This window comes from Lipophrys pholis (genome assembly GCF_963383615.2).
Source record: "Lipophrys pholis genome assembly, chromosome: 13".
Taxonomy (NCBI): Eukaryota; Metazoa; Chordata; class Actinopteri; order Blenniiformes; family Blenniidae; genus Lipophrys; species Lipophrys pholis.
Genome location: NC_137632.1, coordinates 1,627,051 through 1,645,175, shown reverse-complemented (window position 1 = coordinate 1,645,175; position 18,125 = coordinate 1,627,051). Strand labels below are relative to the sequence as shown.

General features: G+C 44.6%; 1 protein-coding gene across 1 annotated transcript in view; it reads left to right on the top strand.

Annotated features, from left to right (window-relative positions):
• itgb2 (integrin, beta 2) overlaps positions 1-6,748 on the top strand; it is a 36,777-nt gene extending 30,029 nt beyond the window's left edge. Inside the window, exons 12-16 of the mRNA XM_080478820.1 lie at positions 242-474; positions 561-780; positions 873-1,087; positions 5,141-5,307; positions 6,133-6,748. Coding sequence (XP_080334946.1) covers positions 242-474; positions 561-780; positions 873-1,087; positions 5,141-5,307; positions 6,133-6,198 — 901 coding nt within the window. The 3' untranslated portion in view covers positions 6,199-6,748. The remainder of the gene's footprint in view (positions 1-241; positions 475-560; positions 781-872; positions 1,088-5,140; positions 5,308-6,132) is intronic.
• The last annotated feature ends 11,377 nt before the right edge of the window (positions 6,749-18,125 follow it).

The following is an 18,125-nucleotide window of genomic DNA, read 5'->3' as shown; positions in this document are numbered from 1 at the left end:
AGATGGTACTTTTGGTTAAAATGTTAGGAATGTTAGGCTGTCAAACTGCTGGAGAAATGTTGTCAGTGCAACATCTCAACTTGTTGGTTTCTGCTTTGGAGGACCCAGCAGGCTGACTTCTGTCCTGGGCACTGAAAAGAAGTAGAAAGCATTGGATACATGACTTGAAAGTTGTTCCATAAGATAAAGTTGTGAAGAAATGCTTACTTTTGCCTGTCTTTTCTACCTGGGTATTTGTCAGATGCAGGGGCGATTTCCTGGGGCAGTTCTGTGAGTGCTCCAGTGGTAAAGGAGATGGGCAGTCACTGCCAGAGACCTGCCAGAGGGACAACGGCACAGAATGTGAGGGTCGAGGAGACTGTGTCTGCGGTAGGTGTCAGTGCCACACCACCGAGAGTGGAAGCAGCTACCACGGGGAGTTCTGCCAGTGTGACGACGACCACTGCGAGAAGTTCCAGAACAAGCAATGTGGAGGTACCAAGGAAGAATGTGATGCACATAAGTTATTGCCAAAAACCGACAGTGTGCTTATTGGCAGTGCTTTCTTTTGCTCTCTGCAGGAAATGGGAAATGCAATTGTGGAAGGTGTAAGTGCAGCCCAGGGTTTGAGGGCTCTGCCTGTCAGTGCAGGGTCTCAGAGGAGGGCTGTCGTACCGCCAACAACAGTGTGTGCTACGGCAGAGGAAGCTGCAAGTGCAACCACTGCGAATGCAATGAGGGCTACCAGCGTCCGCAATGCCAGAAGTGCCTGGGCTGCCCGGACCAATGCCAAGCCAAACTGTAGGGAGCCAGGAATCTAATTTACTGTGAAACTCTGAAACTGAAGTTTTGGTCGCTAATCAAAGATCTTTCTTCCTGTTTTCCTTTCCAAGAAACTGCATTGAATGCCTGGGATTTGAATCTGGCCCCTTTCAGAAGAACTGCAGCGAGGCTTGCAGCGGGATCCTCCCGTTTGGGAAGGTAGAGAAGTTTACCATCTCTGGGAAGGAATGCCATCAAAAGGACAGTGAGGGCTGCTGGATCACCTTCAAGCTGGAGCAGCTGGTGGGAAAGGACAACTACTGGGCAGAGATATCTGAGCAGAGAGGTGAACATCTAACTTTATCTTTGCTGGGTTCATACCTGCACCTGAAGCTTACTGGGGGACTCTCCTGCTCACTGAATCGTTGGTACCAGGCGTTCTAGGCTTTTACAATCAGATGAGTTCCTGTGTTCAATGTGTCAGGCAGTGTTCAGGTAGCCAGGCAGTGTTCTTTCAGTGTTCACGGTGTCAGTCAGTGTTCAGGTTGTCATGCAATTTGCTGTCAGTGTTCAGGTTGTCATGCAGTGTTCAGAGTGTAAGACAATGTTCAGGGTGAAAGCCAATGTTCAGGGTGTAAGCCAATGTTCAGTGTGTAAGCCAATGTTCAGGGTTTCAGGCAGTGTTCAGGGTGTCAGGCAGTTATCATGGTGTCAGTCAGTTTGCTCTCAGTGTTCAGGGTGTCAGGCAGTGTTCAGAGTGTAAGCCAATGTTCAGGGTGTAAGCCAATGTTCAGAGTTTCGGGCAGTGTTCAGGGTGTCAGGCAGTGATCATGGTGTCAGTCAGTTTGCTCTCAGTGTTCAGGGTGTCAGGCAGTGTTCAGAGTGTAAGCCAATGTTCAGGGTGTATGCCAATGTTCAGGGTTTCGGGCAGTGTTCAGGGTGTCAGGCAGTGATCATGGTGTCAGTCGGTGTTCCGTTTGGAGAGTGTGTTGTCAGGTAGGTTGGAGAGTTTTGCCAGGGAGTTTGGAGAGTGTTGTGAGGTAACTTAGAAAGTGTTTTATCAGGTAGTTTGGAATATATCTTATTAGTTAGTTTGGTGTGTTGTCAGGTAGTTTGGAGAGTGTGTTTTCAGGTAGTTTGGAGTATGTGTTATTAGGTAGTTTGGAGTGTTGTCAGGATGTTTGGAGTTTATTGTCAGGTGGTTTACTGTTTTTCATCAGGTAGTTTGTAGTGTTGTCAGGTATTTTGATGTGTGTGCTCTCAGGTAGTTTGGAGTGTTGCCAGGTAGTTTGGTGTGTGTGTTGTCAGGTCGCCTGGAGTGTGTTAGGCAGATTGGAGAGTATGTTTTAAGGTAGTTTCAAATGTGTGTTGTCAGGTAGTTTGGAAAGTTTTGTCAGGTAGTTTGGAGTGTGTTGTGAGGTAACTTGGAAAGTGTTTTGTCAGGTAGTTTGGAATATGTGTTATTAGGTAGTCTGGTGTGTTGTCCGATAGTTTGGAGAGTGTGTTTTTTGTCAGGTAGTTTGTAGTGTTGTCTGGTAGTTTGGTGTGTGTGTTCTCAGGAAGTTTGGTGTGTGTGTTCTCAGGTAGTTTGGAGTGTGTTTTCGGGTAGTTTGGAGAGTGTATTGTCTAGTAGTTTGGTGTGTGTGTGTGTGTTGTCAGGTCGCTTGGAGTGTGTTGTTAGGTAAATTGGAGAATGTGTTTTTAGGTAGTTTGGAATGTGTGTTGTCAGGTAGTTTGGAGAGTTTTGTCAGGTAGTTTGGAGTGTGTTGTCAAGTAGTTTGAAGTGTGTTTTGTCAGGTAGTTTGGATTATGTGTTATTAGGTAGTTTAGTGTGTTGTCAGATAGTTTGGAGAGTGTGTTGTCAGGTAGTTTGGAGTATGTGTTATTAGGTAGTTTGGTGTGTTGTCAGGAGTTTATTGTCAGGTAGTTTGTAGTGTTGTCTGGTCGTTTGGTGTGTGTGTTCTAGGGTATTTTGAAGTGTGTTTTCATGTAGTTTGGAGAATGTGTTGTCAGGTAGTTTACCGTGTGTTGTCAGGTAGTTTACTGTGTGTTGTCAGGTAGTTTGGAGTGTTGTCAGGTAGTTTGGAGAATGAGTTGTCAGGCAGTTTGAAGAGTGTGTTGGCCGGTAGTTTGGAGAGTGTTTTGTCGGGTAGTTTGGAGAGTGTGTTGTTATGTAGTTATGATTTTTGTCAGGTTTTTTGGAGTGTTGTCTCGCAGTTTGGTGTGTGTCTTGTCAGGTAGTTTGGAGTGTGTTGTCAGGTAGTTTGGAAAGTTTGTTGTTAGGTAGTTTGGAGTGTATTGTGAGGTAGTTGGAGTGTTGTCAAGTAGATTGGAGAGAGATTGGAGCTCTAACAACAGTTGGAAGGTGTTTAGATCAGTGTGATAACAGTAGAATATATATGTAGCATTAACAATGTCCCCCACCCATCGCCCTACCCCCATCTATCCCCCCTCAATCTTCTGTCTTCTCTCTCTCTCTTTAAACAATGAGAAAGAGGAATAAATGTGGCCATGGCGACAAGAAAGAGACATCTTCTTTTTTGTAATTCGACACCTTCTCCCACTCTAACCAAAGTCCCCTCACTCTAAAGTTTCCAATACACACCCATGTTAAACTCCAAAAATGGCTGAAAACTTGATCAAACCTAAAGGTTCACAGATTAAAAGTGGGTGGAGATATCAAAATGTTTTCATTTCTGAATAGAGGACAAGAACAGCAACATTTTAAAAGTGAAATCAAGTCTCCAGCGACGTCATCTGGCTTTGAAAAGTGAGGATTTAGTTTTTTGTTTTTTCCTCAGTTCCCATCCGTTGTGATTGTGAATTTATCCGCCGTTTCTCACGGTTTTTTTGGAAGCTTATAAAAGTCATGTGTGTGTGTGGGTGTGTGTGTGTGTGTCTGTGTGTGTCTGTGTGTGTCTGTCTGCGTCTGTCTGCGTCTGCGTCAGGGATGGGTGTCTGTGGGGGGTGGGTCAGCGGTTGGGTTCTTCCAAGAAGATCGGGGGGGGAGGATCATGGGGCGGGTGGGATATGAGGCTCCTGGGGGTGTAGAGTTGACTGTCCTCCGACCGGGGCCTGCGCCGGCCTTCGCTTTCCTGGGTCTGGGGGCGGGGCTGGTCCGGGGCGCGGCGGCTGGGGCCGTCTCTGCCTTGCCGGGTTGGGGGGGGGGCGGTGGGTGGGCCTGTTCCCGGGGGTGCGGCAGGACTCGCCGCCGGGGTTGGGGGGGCTCTCGGCCCGCTCGGCCCGGGGGCCCTGCTCCGGCCTTTTCTCGGCTTGGCGGCTTGGGTCGGGGCCTGGGGCCCTGTGCCCTGTGCCCTTTATCCTTCTCTTGTGGACTCCTCTTGCCTAGGGGGGGATTCCTCTCTGCATTCTCCGTCTGGTGCTTTTTGGGCGGGGGCGTGGCTCTCTGGGGTGGTTCGCTGGGGTCTCCCCGGGCCTGGGGGGCTTCCGTCTGCCGGGGTGGCGGTGTCCGGGCCCGATGGCCTCGGACCCCGGGGGGTCGCCATGGGTCCCCCCACAACAGTTCCGGTCACACCCAGTGGACAAGCCCCACACACACACACACACTTCCACTCCTCACGAAAGGTGCTTCTGAAGTTGCTTGTTCTCTGTCATCATTTGCTCAAACTTTACAAATCATGTTCCTCTTTTGTTGTCACCTCTTTGTTAATTCATGTTCCTGCTTCACGTTACTGTCTAGATAGAGCTGCTCAGGCTGGTTAATCTAAGAAATCATTTTACTGTCTAGATAGAGCTGCTCAGGCTGGTTTTATCAAAAAACAGTTGGAAAGTATTTGGATCAGTGTGATAACTGCAAATAATATATGTAGCACAACAAGGATATTGTATGTTATCCCCCTCCCCCCTCCCCCCTCAAACTTTCTTCTCTCTTTTCTCTTCTCTCTCTCTTTGTGCGTTCCCCCCCGGTCGTGTACGGCAGCCATGCCAACTTCTGACGGAGAAGGCAACAGGAGGAGACTCCAGGTCTCTCCCTGTTGCAAGACCAAAAACTGTTCTGACTCCGAAGGCTCTCAATCACATCATATTGTTGGCCCAAGCTGCCGAACAGGACAAGGGCAAAAAAAAAAAGAAAAAAAAAAAAAAAGTCATAGCACACCATTCCAATTTCTTTTGCACATTTTGATGTGCTTTTTGTGCACGTGCTCTAAACGGTGCGGGACGAGTTACGTGCCGAAAAAGCGATGCCACAGGAATAATAAAATTAAACGCGGCCCAAGGAATCTTTGTGCCTCGCCTTTTAAAGAGGCAGGCACAAGAACAATTCAGATGCAGTTGCAGACTTTCAGCTTTAATTTAGTGGGTTGAACAAAAAAGATTGTATAAAACTGTGAGGAAAATGTGTTGCAGTAAAACCTGAAGTGTGTCTTGTGTCTTTCAGACTGTCCCCAGCTGCCCAGCGTCCTCGCCATCATCGCAGGCTCCCTCATTCCCGTCGCCATTATCGGCATCCTTGTGCTGCTTCTCATCAAGCTGCTGCTCCACCTGAAGGACCTGAAGGAGTTCAAGAAGTTTGAGAATGAGAAGAAGAAGTCCAAGTGGGCCGAGGTGAGACCTTGGTTTCTGGGTAATAATTCTATGATTGTCTCAGTGAGAAGCATGTGGTGGGCGGGAGGGAGAAGGCTGACTGGCCTGAAGGCTGAGGGACACATTCACAGAAGTTTCTGGAACACGAGCGACATCTGGACCTGGAGAGAAAACATAGTGATAATGACTGAGATGTTTCTCCTCCTGGTGACATCCTGAGGACTTAGTAAAGTCCAGTACTGAGTTAGAAGTGAATAGTGAGGAACTTTATCCACCAGATGAGACTCGGTGTGACGTTCACTCCGTCTCCTGTACCAGGTTTAAACTTCGCTGTTTTCATGTGTTCTAATGGTGAAGGAAATTTAAGCTCAGTGGAAACCAGAGAATTGATCTCTCATCTCCGTGTAAAGAGGAAAACATTGAGTACTCCATGAGTACTGCATGAGTACTGCAGCTACGGTTAATAATTTGTTAGAAATAGGTGTGTTAACATTTCCTACCCTCTCATCCTGGAAAACATTTTTTTCTATGCAGCTACTGAGTGCTGACAGCATCAAATATTTTCTAAATGCAGAGTGCTGGCATAAAGCTCACAGTGCCACCTGCTGGCCTGGAAGGCAAATGACAACATTTTAAGCTTTTCTTGTGTTTCCAAGTACAAGATGGTTATCATGTCTTCTGCAACAAAACAAACCTTCCAGCAGTTCATTGTGGAGTATAAAGCAAGAAACAGCAGGTGGTCCTGCAGATGTTTCCTCAAGCTGTGAAGTCTTGAACTGTATTGTTCTCAGGACAGAAAACATTTGTTCTTAATGTGTGTGTGTTTGTCTGTTGGTTTTTCTGCAGGCAGACAACCCGCTGTTCCAGAACGCCACCACCACGGTGGAAAACCCCACCTTCACTGGAGAATGATGCTCAACCACACACACACAAGCTGTGTGCGTACACAGTAATAATATTGCAACGTGTTTCTCACACTCATACATGAATTAAAGAGCTGATGACACCAAAGAAAGACCTTAAATAAAGTATTATTATTAAAACAACATTTCTGTATTTTTTATCTCTAAAAGATTTGTTCAAATAAATTATGTAAAATAATTTGTCTATCAGCAAGCATACCTGTGACGTCACCGCCAGGATGCTCAGCTTTTTTTATAAAAGTTTTTTTATTATAATACAACGATTACAAATACATACACATGTATATAAATAACAATATTGAACATGCCCGTGGTATACAAATAATGTCAAATAATGATTACATTTAAACAAACAAAAGTACACTCTTGCTTACAGTTGAAATTTAACCAAAATAAAGTTTGTTTTCATTGCCTCTTATTTTGAAGTCCATAAATTGAGGTGCCATATTGTATCAGTTCATGACCAAAGTGTTCAAAGTTCGGTTTGGAGTTTCTTATTGTGGATATGGAATTTACCTAAAAATAAAAGAAGTTGAACAAAAAAGTACTGTCTTTTTCCTTCTCGGTCATCGGAGCAAATAAAAATATCCTTTTCTTTAAGTGGAACAGCATGTCCAGCTGTTTTGTTTATACTTTTCTGTACATTTTGTCATTGGTACATTGACAAAATCAGATTGTTTCCTTTTCCATTCCACTGAAGGAAGAGGAGTATTCAATATCCAATCTAAACCTCTCTAAAGTTTCCTTTACTGGGTATATTCACAGTAATATTTTGTAAGATACCTCTTTAATTTTATTATTAAGACTAAATTAATCCCCAACTAACCACATGTTTTTCCATCCAGTTTCCTGGATTAGTAAGGTCCAGAAAATTGTTGCTGAGAGTGCAATTCCATGTAGCAGGAGGTTTCTGATGTATCTCCTGGGAAATCCAGAGACTCAGTCCTGTGTTTCATTTATAGATGCTCTAAAGAAGGTGCATTACACTCCTCCGTTACTTCAGTACAGACAAAACATGGGGTTCACAACAGACCACACTTCACAACAGACCACACTTCACAACAGAACAACAGACCACACATCACAACAGAACACACATCACAACAGAACAACAGACCACACATCACAACAGAACACACATCACAACAGAACAACAGACCACACATCACAACAGAACACACATCACAACAGAACAGACCACACATCACAACAGAACACACTTCACAACAGAACACACTTCACAACCAGTGGTGTAAAGGAACAAAGTAAATATACTTTGTTACAGTACTTAAGTAGTTTTTGGGAATATCTGTACTTTACTTGAGTTTTTATATTTATTGCAACTTTCACTTTTACTTTGCTACATTTATACTGGACACCGTTGTTACTCATTACAAAATAAAATGTGAATATAATTGTCTCATCACGTTTGGAGTATTAAGACTGCGTATTCTTGCGCGAACGCCTGGTGCTCTCAAAACAAGTTCAGGCAAATCTCCCACAGTCGTGAATATTCAGCGTGATGGAAGCAGCCTGGTCCACTGGCGATAGCGGAGATACCACCACACCAGCACCCGCTCATTGTGCTTCGGAGGGAGACGGACACCCAAGGCCATTTCTAAAAAGAAGGTTTGCTTTTGTCAGGATTAAAGATTCATGGTACAGGATGAAGTGCCTCTTGTGTTTGCCACAAAACACAGAAATAATGGCATCCAAAAACTCACCGTCAAAAAACCTAAAGAAACACATATCTAACCAACTGCATTAATAAGTATAGATACGATGTTGTCAATTACACAGTTTGCCAACATTTTACTCATCACCTCACCGAGTGCATCACATATCCTTTATTTACACTTGTATCAGTGCTTTAAGTGGGCTGGTATGCACTATTTAAACTTCACCCCTCAGCGTACCGGGACTTTTTTCTAGCGTACGACGCGTACCAGAACTTTTCCTAATGTTCAGACTGTCGGACGCTACTTTTTTCACACTTTGAACCCGGAGGCTTAAACAATGAGGCTGATTGATGGATTTTTACTGGTAAACCAGCTTCATGCCGACAAAACATGGGTGATGCGTTCAGGTTTAGCCCAAATGACATTAATCACTAGCTCACACTTGGTTTTGATCAGGGGCACTTGTAGTCTGAATGTAAGTCATTTTTCATGTTTGGAACTCCCGGCTGCTGTCGTGTTGTGACTGTTAGTCTCAATATAGCCTTTTTAATAAAGCTGTGAAAGTAGTTTTAAAAATAACAGAAATAGCATTAATGTTAGAAAACCACCCCCAGTCTGCCCGTAATTGTTAAACTGTTCTATCAAGTCTGGAGCAAAACATTCTTATGCCAAATTAATATTTGTCTGTTTTTCTTCTTTTTGATGTAGAGGAAGCATCTTTACCATGTAAAACTCTTTGAAGGGCTGACGTCACTAAAAAGAAAACGGGTTCCCGATAGTGAGACTCCCGCTCTCACAAAAAAGAAGATGTCTCTTTCTTGTCGCCATGGCCACATTTATTCTTCTTTCTCATTGTTTAAAGAGAGAGAGAGAAGACAGAAGATTGAGTGGGGATGGATGGGGGTAGGGCGATGGGTGGGGGACATTTTTAATGCTACATATATATTCTGGTGAATGTCAGGTCCAGGGCTCAAAGCTCAGTCGACGAAGCCAATGTTCAGGATGTTGTCACAGGGCTCCAGACATTGTTCAGGATGTTGTCACAGGGCTCAGGCATTGTTCAGGATGTTGTCACAGGGCTCCAGCCCTTGTTCAGGATGTTTTCACAGGGCTCCAGACATTGTTCAGGATGTTGTCATAGGGCTCAGACATTGTTCAGGATGTTCAGGATGTTTGTTCAGGATGTTGTCATAGGGCTCCAGCCATTGTTCAGGATGTCGTCATAGGGCTCAGACATTGTTCAGGATGTTTGTTCAGGATGTTGTCACAGTGCTCCAGCCATTGTTCAGGATGTTCAGGATGTTGTCACAGGGCTCCAGACATTGTTCAGGACGTTGTCGATCAACAAGCCTTTAGAGAATTTGTCAGTGAGCTTCAGCCCACTGCAACAATCATCTCAAGGCCCACGCTGCCTTTAAAAATTGAAGATGTTGCCAAGAAAATGAAGATGGATGTCAGTGAGGCCATGAGGAAGGTGGAGCACACTGCCACCACCACAGACTGCTGGTCAGTCAGAAGAAGGAGCTGTCCTGGTGTGACTGCCCGTTGGATTGACCCTGACAGTCGAACTAGAAACTCAGCAGCGCCGGCCTGGAGGCAACTGAGAGCTTCCCACACTGCTGATGTTTTGGCGTGCACACCCAATGACAACCATTCACAATATGACATCAGGAACAAAATTGTGAGAACAACCACCGACAATGGTTCCAACTTCCGAAAGGCTTTCAAAATTTATATTAGGACAAATACAACAGTAAAGTCTGTGGTGAAGCAGAACCAGGGGAGGAAGACTTGGAGAGTGTTGGGAAAGTTCAGTTTCTACACCAACTAGTTCAAAGTTCAGTTCACAAATTTTAAAATGAATTAGTTCAGTTCCCCCCGGCGAGCTCAGTTGGTAGAGCATGAGACTCACAATCTCAGGGGTAGTGGGTTCGTGTCCCACGCCGGGCGTCACCTTCCCGTGGGCTCACCACCTGCAGGAAGGTTCTTAATCGGTGCATTGTGATCTGGGTGACGGTGCTCAGACTGTCACCCCCGCGACCCGGAAACGGATAAGCGGAAGAAAATGAATGAATGAATGAATGAATAGTTCAGTTCATAATTCAATTCAATTCATTTCAATTTTATTTGTAAAGTGCTAAATCACATCAACAAACATCTCAAAGCGCTCTTACAATGATAGAGAACAACAGAACCCAACTAAACCTTCCAGAGCAGCAGATGTAACAAGCAACAGTGGAAACCAGGAAAAACTCCCTCGCATGGAGAGAAGTTCATAAGAAGTCCCTCTTCAGGAAGAAAGCGTGGGGCGGACCCTAGACTCTGGAAGGGAGGCCATCCGCCTTGACCGGTTGGGGGGAGAAGAACACGTGATAGGACAGGGAGAGAGAGGAATAGAAGAGGGAGATACATCTTATAAAGATGTGTTATTTCTATTACTTGTAATTGAGTTCTATTGATAATGATATTATGAGTAGTTATCAACCTGTAAACCGGCTTCCAGTGTGTTCTGTCAGTGGGAAAGGGGTCCAAATGGCTCTTTGAGTGTTTAAGGTTGCCAACCCCTGCTGTAAACAAACGTTATCTCTGCCACACACACACAGGGTCTGCATGCTAATCTTTTCTTTACTAATTTGTTAACTAACAATCCCACACATTTCAAATCCAAGGCAACATTACACATGTAGCTGAACACCAAATGACAACTCCAGATGTTTTACGAAGCAAATCACATTCACATGAACTCCGTTTAGAAATAAGGTTTTTACAGAGACACACACAGGAAGCAACGCAAAAGACGAGCTTCAATGTTCTATTTTTCTCCAACACCTGGTGGAGACCGAGGACAGCCTTACTGCCTTCTGGTTTCAGCCCAGGTCACAAACACTCTCCCTTCACCACTCTGTTTCCACACGTACACTCACATCTACACACAAGCTTCACTGTCAATTCTGGTAATTGTAATTAATTGAACTATTAATTTAAATTCCAAATTCATTGTTTAGAATATCTTATGAGACTGATATAACTGAATTGGCCATCATTTCCTGTTTCATTCATTCATTTGCCTTTATTTATTCAGGAGAAACACATTGAGATTAATAATCTGTTTTGCAAGTGTGTCCTGGTAGCAATACATAAAAGACATTTTCAGTGTCAATACTAAAATGTTCTTAAAAACAAATAAATATCAAAAAGACAAGTACATGCAATACAATAAAAGTACAGACACAGAGAGCAAAAATTCTAAAAACCATCAAATAGCTTAAAATAAGTTAGTTAACACAAGAACAAGGTGACTTTTTTGTTTCCAACCGCTGTAAAAGGGCCCTAAACTCTCCCAGTGAGACCAGCTCTGTGAGTTTCAGGTCGTTCTGTAAAGTATTCCATGAATATGGAGCAGAACACATAAAGGCTTTTTTGCCCAGTTCCATACCGACAGTCGGGACCATGACAACAAGGCAGATCGATTTCTGAAATAAAAACCCAAATTCAATTTAAGCTTTCTCACAAGCTGCTCAATGTGAGGCTTAAATGAGAGGGAATCATCAATTGTGATTCCAAGGTATTTATAGGAGGTACCTTCCTCAATGATGTCCCCTTCTAGGGTAGGATTCATCTCCCTCTTCCTGGAATGTGAAAACAGCATGACTTTGGATTTCTTGGCATTTAACATTAACCTCAGGCCTTTCATGTTGAGCTGAAGAGCAGAAAAAGCTGCCTGTAACTTCAAAAGGGCCTCTTTTAATGACGGTGCTGAACAATAAATGACTGTGTCATCAGCATAAAAATTGAAGTTTGCATCCACAACATTCTGATAGAGGGTATTGATGTAAATTGTGAATAACAATGGCCCAAGGACCACCTCCAGTGGAACAACTTTGGACACTAGAAGTAACTTGGAGATGCTGCCATCAACCTGCATCCAGAAAGATCATTTTGGAGCCAGCAAACAGTCTGTTCTCCTGGACCAGGGGTGTCCAAACTCGGTCCTGGAGGGCCGGTGTCCTGCATGTTTTAGCTCTCGTTCTGCTTCAGCCTACATCAATCTAATGATGATGTCATCACCAAGGTTGTGAAAAAGCCCAATAACGAGCCCTTCATTGCAATCAGGTGTGTTGCAACTGGGCAAGAGCTAAAACATGCAGGACGCCGGCCCTCCAGGGCCGAGCTTGGACACCCCTGCCCGAGACCAATGTCCAGGAGTCTCTGTAGCAGCACGTCATGCCTTAGAAAGGTCAATAAAACCATTTAAAACCTTAGTGGTTGTCGTAACCGTACGGTGCCCTTTCCTAAAATCTGACTGGTAATCTCATAAAATGTTATTTGAGTATAAGAACTCTTTTAGTTGTTTATTTACCAGGGATTCAAGTGTCTTACCCAGAGCAGAGTTTGGAGGTAGGCCGATAGTGGTCTAAAATACCCGGGTCACCTCCTTTGTGCAGGGGAAGGACAAAGACAGTCTACCAGATGTGTGGGATTTTATTTAAAGTTAAAGATAATTTAAGGGATAAGCAATAAAATCTGCAGTTAATTTTAAAAAGCGTGGCTCTAAATTGTCCGGACCCGCTTTCTTATTTACATTCAAATGGTTAAGTGCTTTATTTACCTGAGAGACTGTAATTGGCTTGAAAGTAAAGGAAGAACTGTGCCTATTTGGGACCAGTGTGTCAGGTTTCTGAGGATGACCACAAGAGCCGAAAATTGACCCTGAAGCAATGAAATGTTCATTAAGCAGTCAAGCGTCACAGATTTATCAGAAACGGTTTGGGAGTCCTTAATTGTATAAGTGGGAAACTCAACTGCATTTGACTTCCCAGATAAAGATTTAATTGTCTTCCAAAACTTCCTTGAGTTGTTCCAAGTTTTCTGTAGTCTCTGCAAGGTAGTAATTTGCCTTGGCTTTTTTGATTTCGACTGTACATTTATTGCACAATTGTGAAGTATAGCCGATCCGGATCTTGATTTGATTTGCGGGCTTTAGCCCATGCTTCATTGTGCTCATGCAGTAAAGAAGATAAATCAGGCTTAAGCCAGGCATTGTTTCATCCACTAATTCTGTACCTCTTCAAGGGGGTATGCTGATTGACAATTCTGGTAAAGCCATCACAGAAAAATGTCCATGCACTTTCAATGTCAGGAATTAGCTGAATTCTATCTTAATCAAAACGAGAGAGATCATTATTGATAGCCAAACTGCCAAAACCCAATATAATTGGTACCCCGTGATCCTTTTGAGGTAAGATGTTATGTTATATGATGTTCACAGTAGTCATAGGTGCTAAGGGTGGAGAGTATGTATGTATCCACAAGACAGCGTTGTTGATCCAGCGATGTCGTATGATGGGTCTATGATGGGTCTATGATGGGTCTATGATGGGTCTATGGGTGTTTTTCAGGCACCACCCACTGCAATGTTTGGCCTGGTGTGAGCACCCTGCAGCGAGCGTGTGTGAAGCAGGAGTCTGGATGTGCAGTGAAAAGCAGAGAATAACGAGTCTACCGAACCTATAGCATAACATCCCGCCCCCCTCCTCCACCTCATCCTGCCCTCTGCCCCCCTCCTCCACCTCCGCCTGCCCTCTGCCTCCCTCTCCGTCCTCCGTTCCCCACTAGCTGCAGTTGGCGCTTAAACACGTAAACTCTGTGTGTGTGTGTGTGTGTGTGTGTGTGTGTGTGTGTGTGTGTGTGTGTGTGTGTGTGTGTGTGTGTGTGTGTGTGTGTGTGTGTGTGTGTGTGTGTGTGTGTGTGTGTGTGTGTGTGTATTTTAGCCTTTATATCTATATCCATTGCAGATAGAGTCGGCCTGTATATAAGGAGGAATGTGATTATTTATACAGTTTAAACATGAAGCCAACAAATCTTTTGCAGCAAGTTTTGCAACCACTGCCATGGTCAACAAAATAAAATAAATTTAAATAATATAATTACCTTGGTTTGTTGACAGCATTTTCATGTTTTGTAAGTGTTTCTGTGTTCTATTGAAAGGCTGTCATGATAAGGACAAAGCATGTCTGGTTTTCTGTTGAGTGCAAAATGTCTATATTTCCTTTGTTAAAAGTATTTCAAAAATATAGCTTCTATTGTTTTTTTATAATTTCCAGCTAGTGAATGGGGAAGTTACTGCGTGCAAAGCAATGGAGTTTCAAAAGTTTGAGAAAAAAAGCCGCACAACACAAGTGGTACTCAAAATATTTTGACCATGTTGGCAGGTCTGACATGGACTTGACCAAACAGCTGTATGTATCCTGGTGAAGTCACTACACATTTTTGGCAACAAGGTGACTAATTTTTTTTCTTTCTGTCTCACCGACAGGCCGTTCCATGATGTGCGGACTGAGTGGCGGTGGAGGAGAGGAGTGCAGTACTGAGTCAGAGGGAGTGGAAGGCTCCGGTCCAGAGGGCTCCATTTGAGACTGTCGGAGGATTTGTGGAGGCGAGCGAGGACTGGACGGAGTATGAGGGCAGATTGGAACACTTTCTCCTGGCTAATGGAGAAGGCTAAGTAGCTAAGAAGCATTCTGTTCTCCTGAGTGTGTGTGGGGCGAAGACATAGAAATCATCAGGAATTTAGCCACACCGTGGAAACCCGGGGAGAGTCCATATGATGTCTTTGATATTTATTAATCCTTATCGATAGCCAAACTGCCCAAACCCAATATAATTGGTGCATGTTAGGTATTAGGGAAGGTTTTTCTATTTGTTATTATTCTACTTCCGTTGAGAGGTCAATTTAGTTAGTTTGTTGTATATATAAAGTATTCTTTTTTCGGGAAGTAAATTTATCTCTATATCCCCTTATTAGTTTTCTTGAGGGATTATTTCAGTATTTTTGATATTTCTTTTTTGTAGACTTCTTTAAAGCCCACCTCTCCTCCTATAAAATAGGCGGTGTCTAAAGCGCTGATGGCTGCCCTCTCTCGCTCACTTGCAGCCAGGCGGCTGCCCTCTCTCGCTCACTCCCGTTCGGACTCGCAGCCAGGCGGCTGCCCTCCTCAGCTCTTCCACCTTCGTCGTGTGTGGGGTTCGCTCAGATCCTTTTTCCCTGGTGGTCCTGTTTTGGTTTTTGTTTCTCCTTCAGAAGTAGGTTGGGGTTTTCGTTTCTTAGATTGGGTGTTGGTACAGGCTCCTACGGCCCTGTACAGGGCTGGCTCTGTACCGCACCTGTTTGTTTTGTTTGGCCAGCCCACCAGGTACCTGTTCTTTTGGTATTTTATTAGTTCAGGACACGGGGTGGTTTTGGGTTTTTTTGTCGGGTTCTGGTTTTTACATAATCCACTTTCTTTTCAGGCTCAACACTTTTTTGTTTTTATTAAAATCCAACGAGCAAATTAAATGAAAATTAAGTAAATAAAAATTGTAAAAATCAAAACCGTTTCCCTGTGTCCTTCATGATATGTTCCTTCCCTCCTCGGGGTGTAACAGTGCCCCATGTGGGGACTGCACTACATAAATGGTACCACGTGATGCTTATGGGCTCTCACATTGTCACTACCAGTACACTATACAGTACAGGGCGGGCAAAAATAATGCAAATGCTGATGCCCTGAGTCGCCCTTACCGGAAACGCCCGCTGCGATGTATATGATGCCAGAAACTGTGTTTTCTTTGGAGAAGCTGGCTGACACCCCCATCACAGCATGCCAGATCAGGCAGTTGACAGAAAATGACGCAGCCCTGTCCCAAGTTAAAACCTTTCTATTCCAGGGTTGTTCCAGTGTTGTGTGAAAGGGAAGAGCTGCAGCCATATGCAAGACGTCAAACAGAACTAAGTTTACAGGATGAATGTATTTTTTGGGGATCGAGGGTTGTTGTACCTCCTCCGGGACGGTTACAGATTGTGGAGGAGTGGCATAAGACCTATTCAGGTGTATCTAGAATGAAAAGCCTGGCAAGATCTTATGTCTGATGGCCAAACATGGATCAGGATCTAGAGAACAATTTGAAATTGTGCACACAGTGTCAGATCCATCAGACAATGCCCCCACCTGCGCCCTTACATCCATGGTCGAGGTTACACTTGGACTTTGCTGGCCCATTCCAAATTGATTGTTGCTCATATCATGAGCATCATCACAGCCACATCAACCGTTGACAAACTTAGACAGGTGTTTGTAGTTCATGGGTTGCCTGACAGGCAAAAGATGATGGTCAAAAGCGTGCAGTTTAGTGAGTTCATGGAACTAAATAGCATTCATCACATCAGGATGGCCCCTTTTCATCTGGCCTCACGTTGTTTGGCAAAGCGAGCTGTGCGTACCATTATGGAGGGCCGGAAATGAAATAGCTAATACTAAAATATCAGTCTCGTTTGTAAAAGGTTTATTTAAGTTAGTTAATGTTTCTGTGTTTCTGAGCCAATATAACAATCTTAAGTAAAATTGAAGGTGTGAGATCCGAGCACAGACTGTTACAAAGCAGTTAATTGTCAACAATTAATACACAATAATCATTCAATTCAGCTAACAGGCGTTTATTAACGAAAATGCATTAATTTCTACATGATTCATAAATCATTTCATAAATCAACACACTTAAGTAGCAAACGTCATCTAACACGGAGATCTAATCTATTTAACAGCAAACACGATGTACAAAGAGTGTGTGTGTGTGTGTGTGTGTGTGTGTGTGTGTGTGTGTGTGTGTGTGTGTGTGTGTGTGTGTGTGTGTGTGGTCTGGAGTGATGAGGGTGATGGGTGTAATGACCATGAACGTCCACCAGGTGGAGGTAGACTTTGGCAGGTCAATGTGAGTGGGTGTGATGACCTCGAACGTCCACCAGGTGGAGGCAGACGCCTGGTTCTGAGGGCCGGATTGCTAACTACATGTCCCGACATCCACTTAGAACTCCGGTACTCAGAACCGGGCCAACGAAACCACCCGTTCGTTACGCCCTCGGTAGACCGCCTCGCTCCGAGACCACCCTCGTGCATGCGCACGCGACGGACGTCTTGTTTATCTGGTCGCGAAACAACCGCCGCGTCCCCAGAAAGAGCGAGTCAAACACCTCTAGTGGTGGCGTGGGTCATGATAATGCCTGATGCATGATAATGCCTGATGCCTGATAATGCCTTTCAACTCCATCTCAGATAGCATCTCCCTCAGTTTATGATAGTGTGCTAGGGGGTACACGGTGATAGGCCAGCCTGAATGGACGATCCTGATGATCGTCCATTCACTAAATTCATGAGGTGAATTTAGTGGATAAACTCCTTCGCTTCCCTGCAGTCGAGCTTGTCTTTTGAGAAGACATTTTGGTAAGTGAACACAAGTTTGGCTTGCCGCTGTTTCCATTCAGCCTAAACCGCACAGCTTTCAAAGTTGATGTTTCTAAATCAAAGTTGAGTAAGCCACTGACAGGGGGTAGAAGCTGCATCTGAGATGGGGTTAGGGCAGGGGTGGGCATTCCTGGTCCTCGAGGCCCACAGTCCTGCATGTTTTCAATGTTTCCCTGCTCAAACACACCTGAGCTCTCATGATGAGGCTCTGCAGAAAGCTTGATAATGAGCCAATAATTGCTAACAGCTGTGTTGATCTGAGGACACATTGAAACAGGACTGTGGCCGTCAAGGTCCAGGAATGCCCACCTCTGGGTTAGGGTCAAGTGACTGACTGATCTGTGGCCTACACACACCCTGGGAGAGGAGGAGGTCTTCCACCGGCACACAAGGGAACACATTTGCCGCTTTTGCATTGTGGCACAGTGTCACAGGTCTCATTGTTGGGTTAAGGATCTTTATAGGGACCCCAACAATCTACCCACATGGGTGCCACAACCCATCCAACAATGATGTCTTTAGGAGCCAAACAAGAAGAGGTAGGCTCCACAATGTTTGCACTTCCAGTTGACACAGGAGTACTACTGGGTAGCTCTCCCCGGGTCAGATACTCCCCTTTGTGGTGCAAGAGTGATAGCCTGCCTGTGCCAACCTACATAGCAGATGGATCTGGGCCAGATCTGGCATCAAGCTGACACTTCTGACTGACTTATGGCATGGCAAGTTGTATGCTCCACCGGAGAACACAGCTGCTTTACTGGAGAACGTAGCTGCTCTACTAGAGAATACCGCTGGTTTCCCCGAGAACCCCGCTGCTCTACTGGAGAACGCCGCTGGTTCCCAGGAGAACGCTGCTGCTGTGTTTGGGTGATGAGCAGGAAGACGGTCGTGGGTTATGGAGCCATTCCAGTGCATTGTGACCTGGAGGACTGCTGTCACTGACAAGATCCGCTGAGATT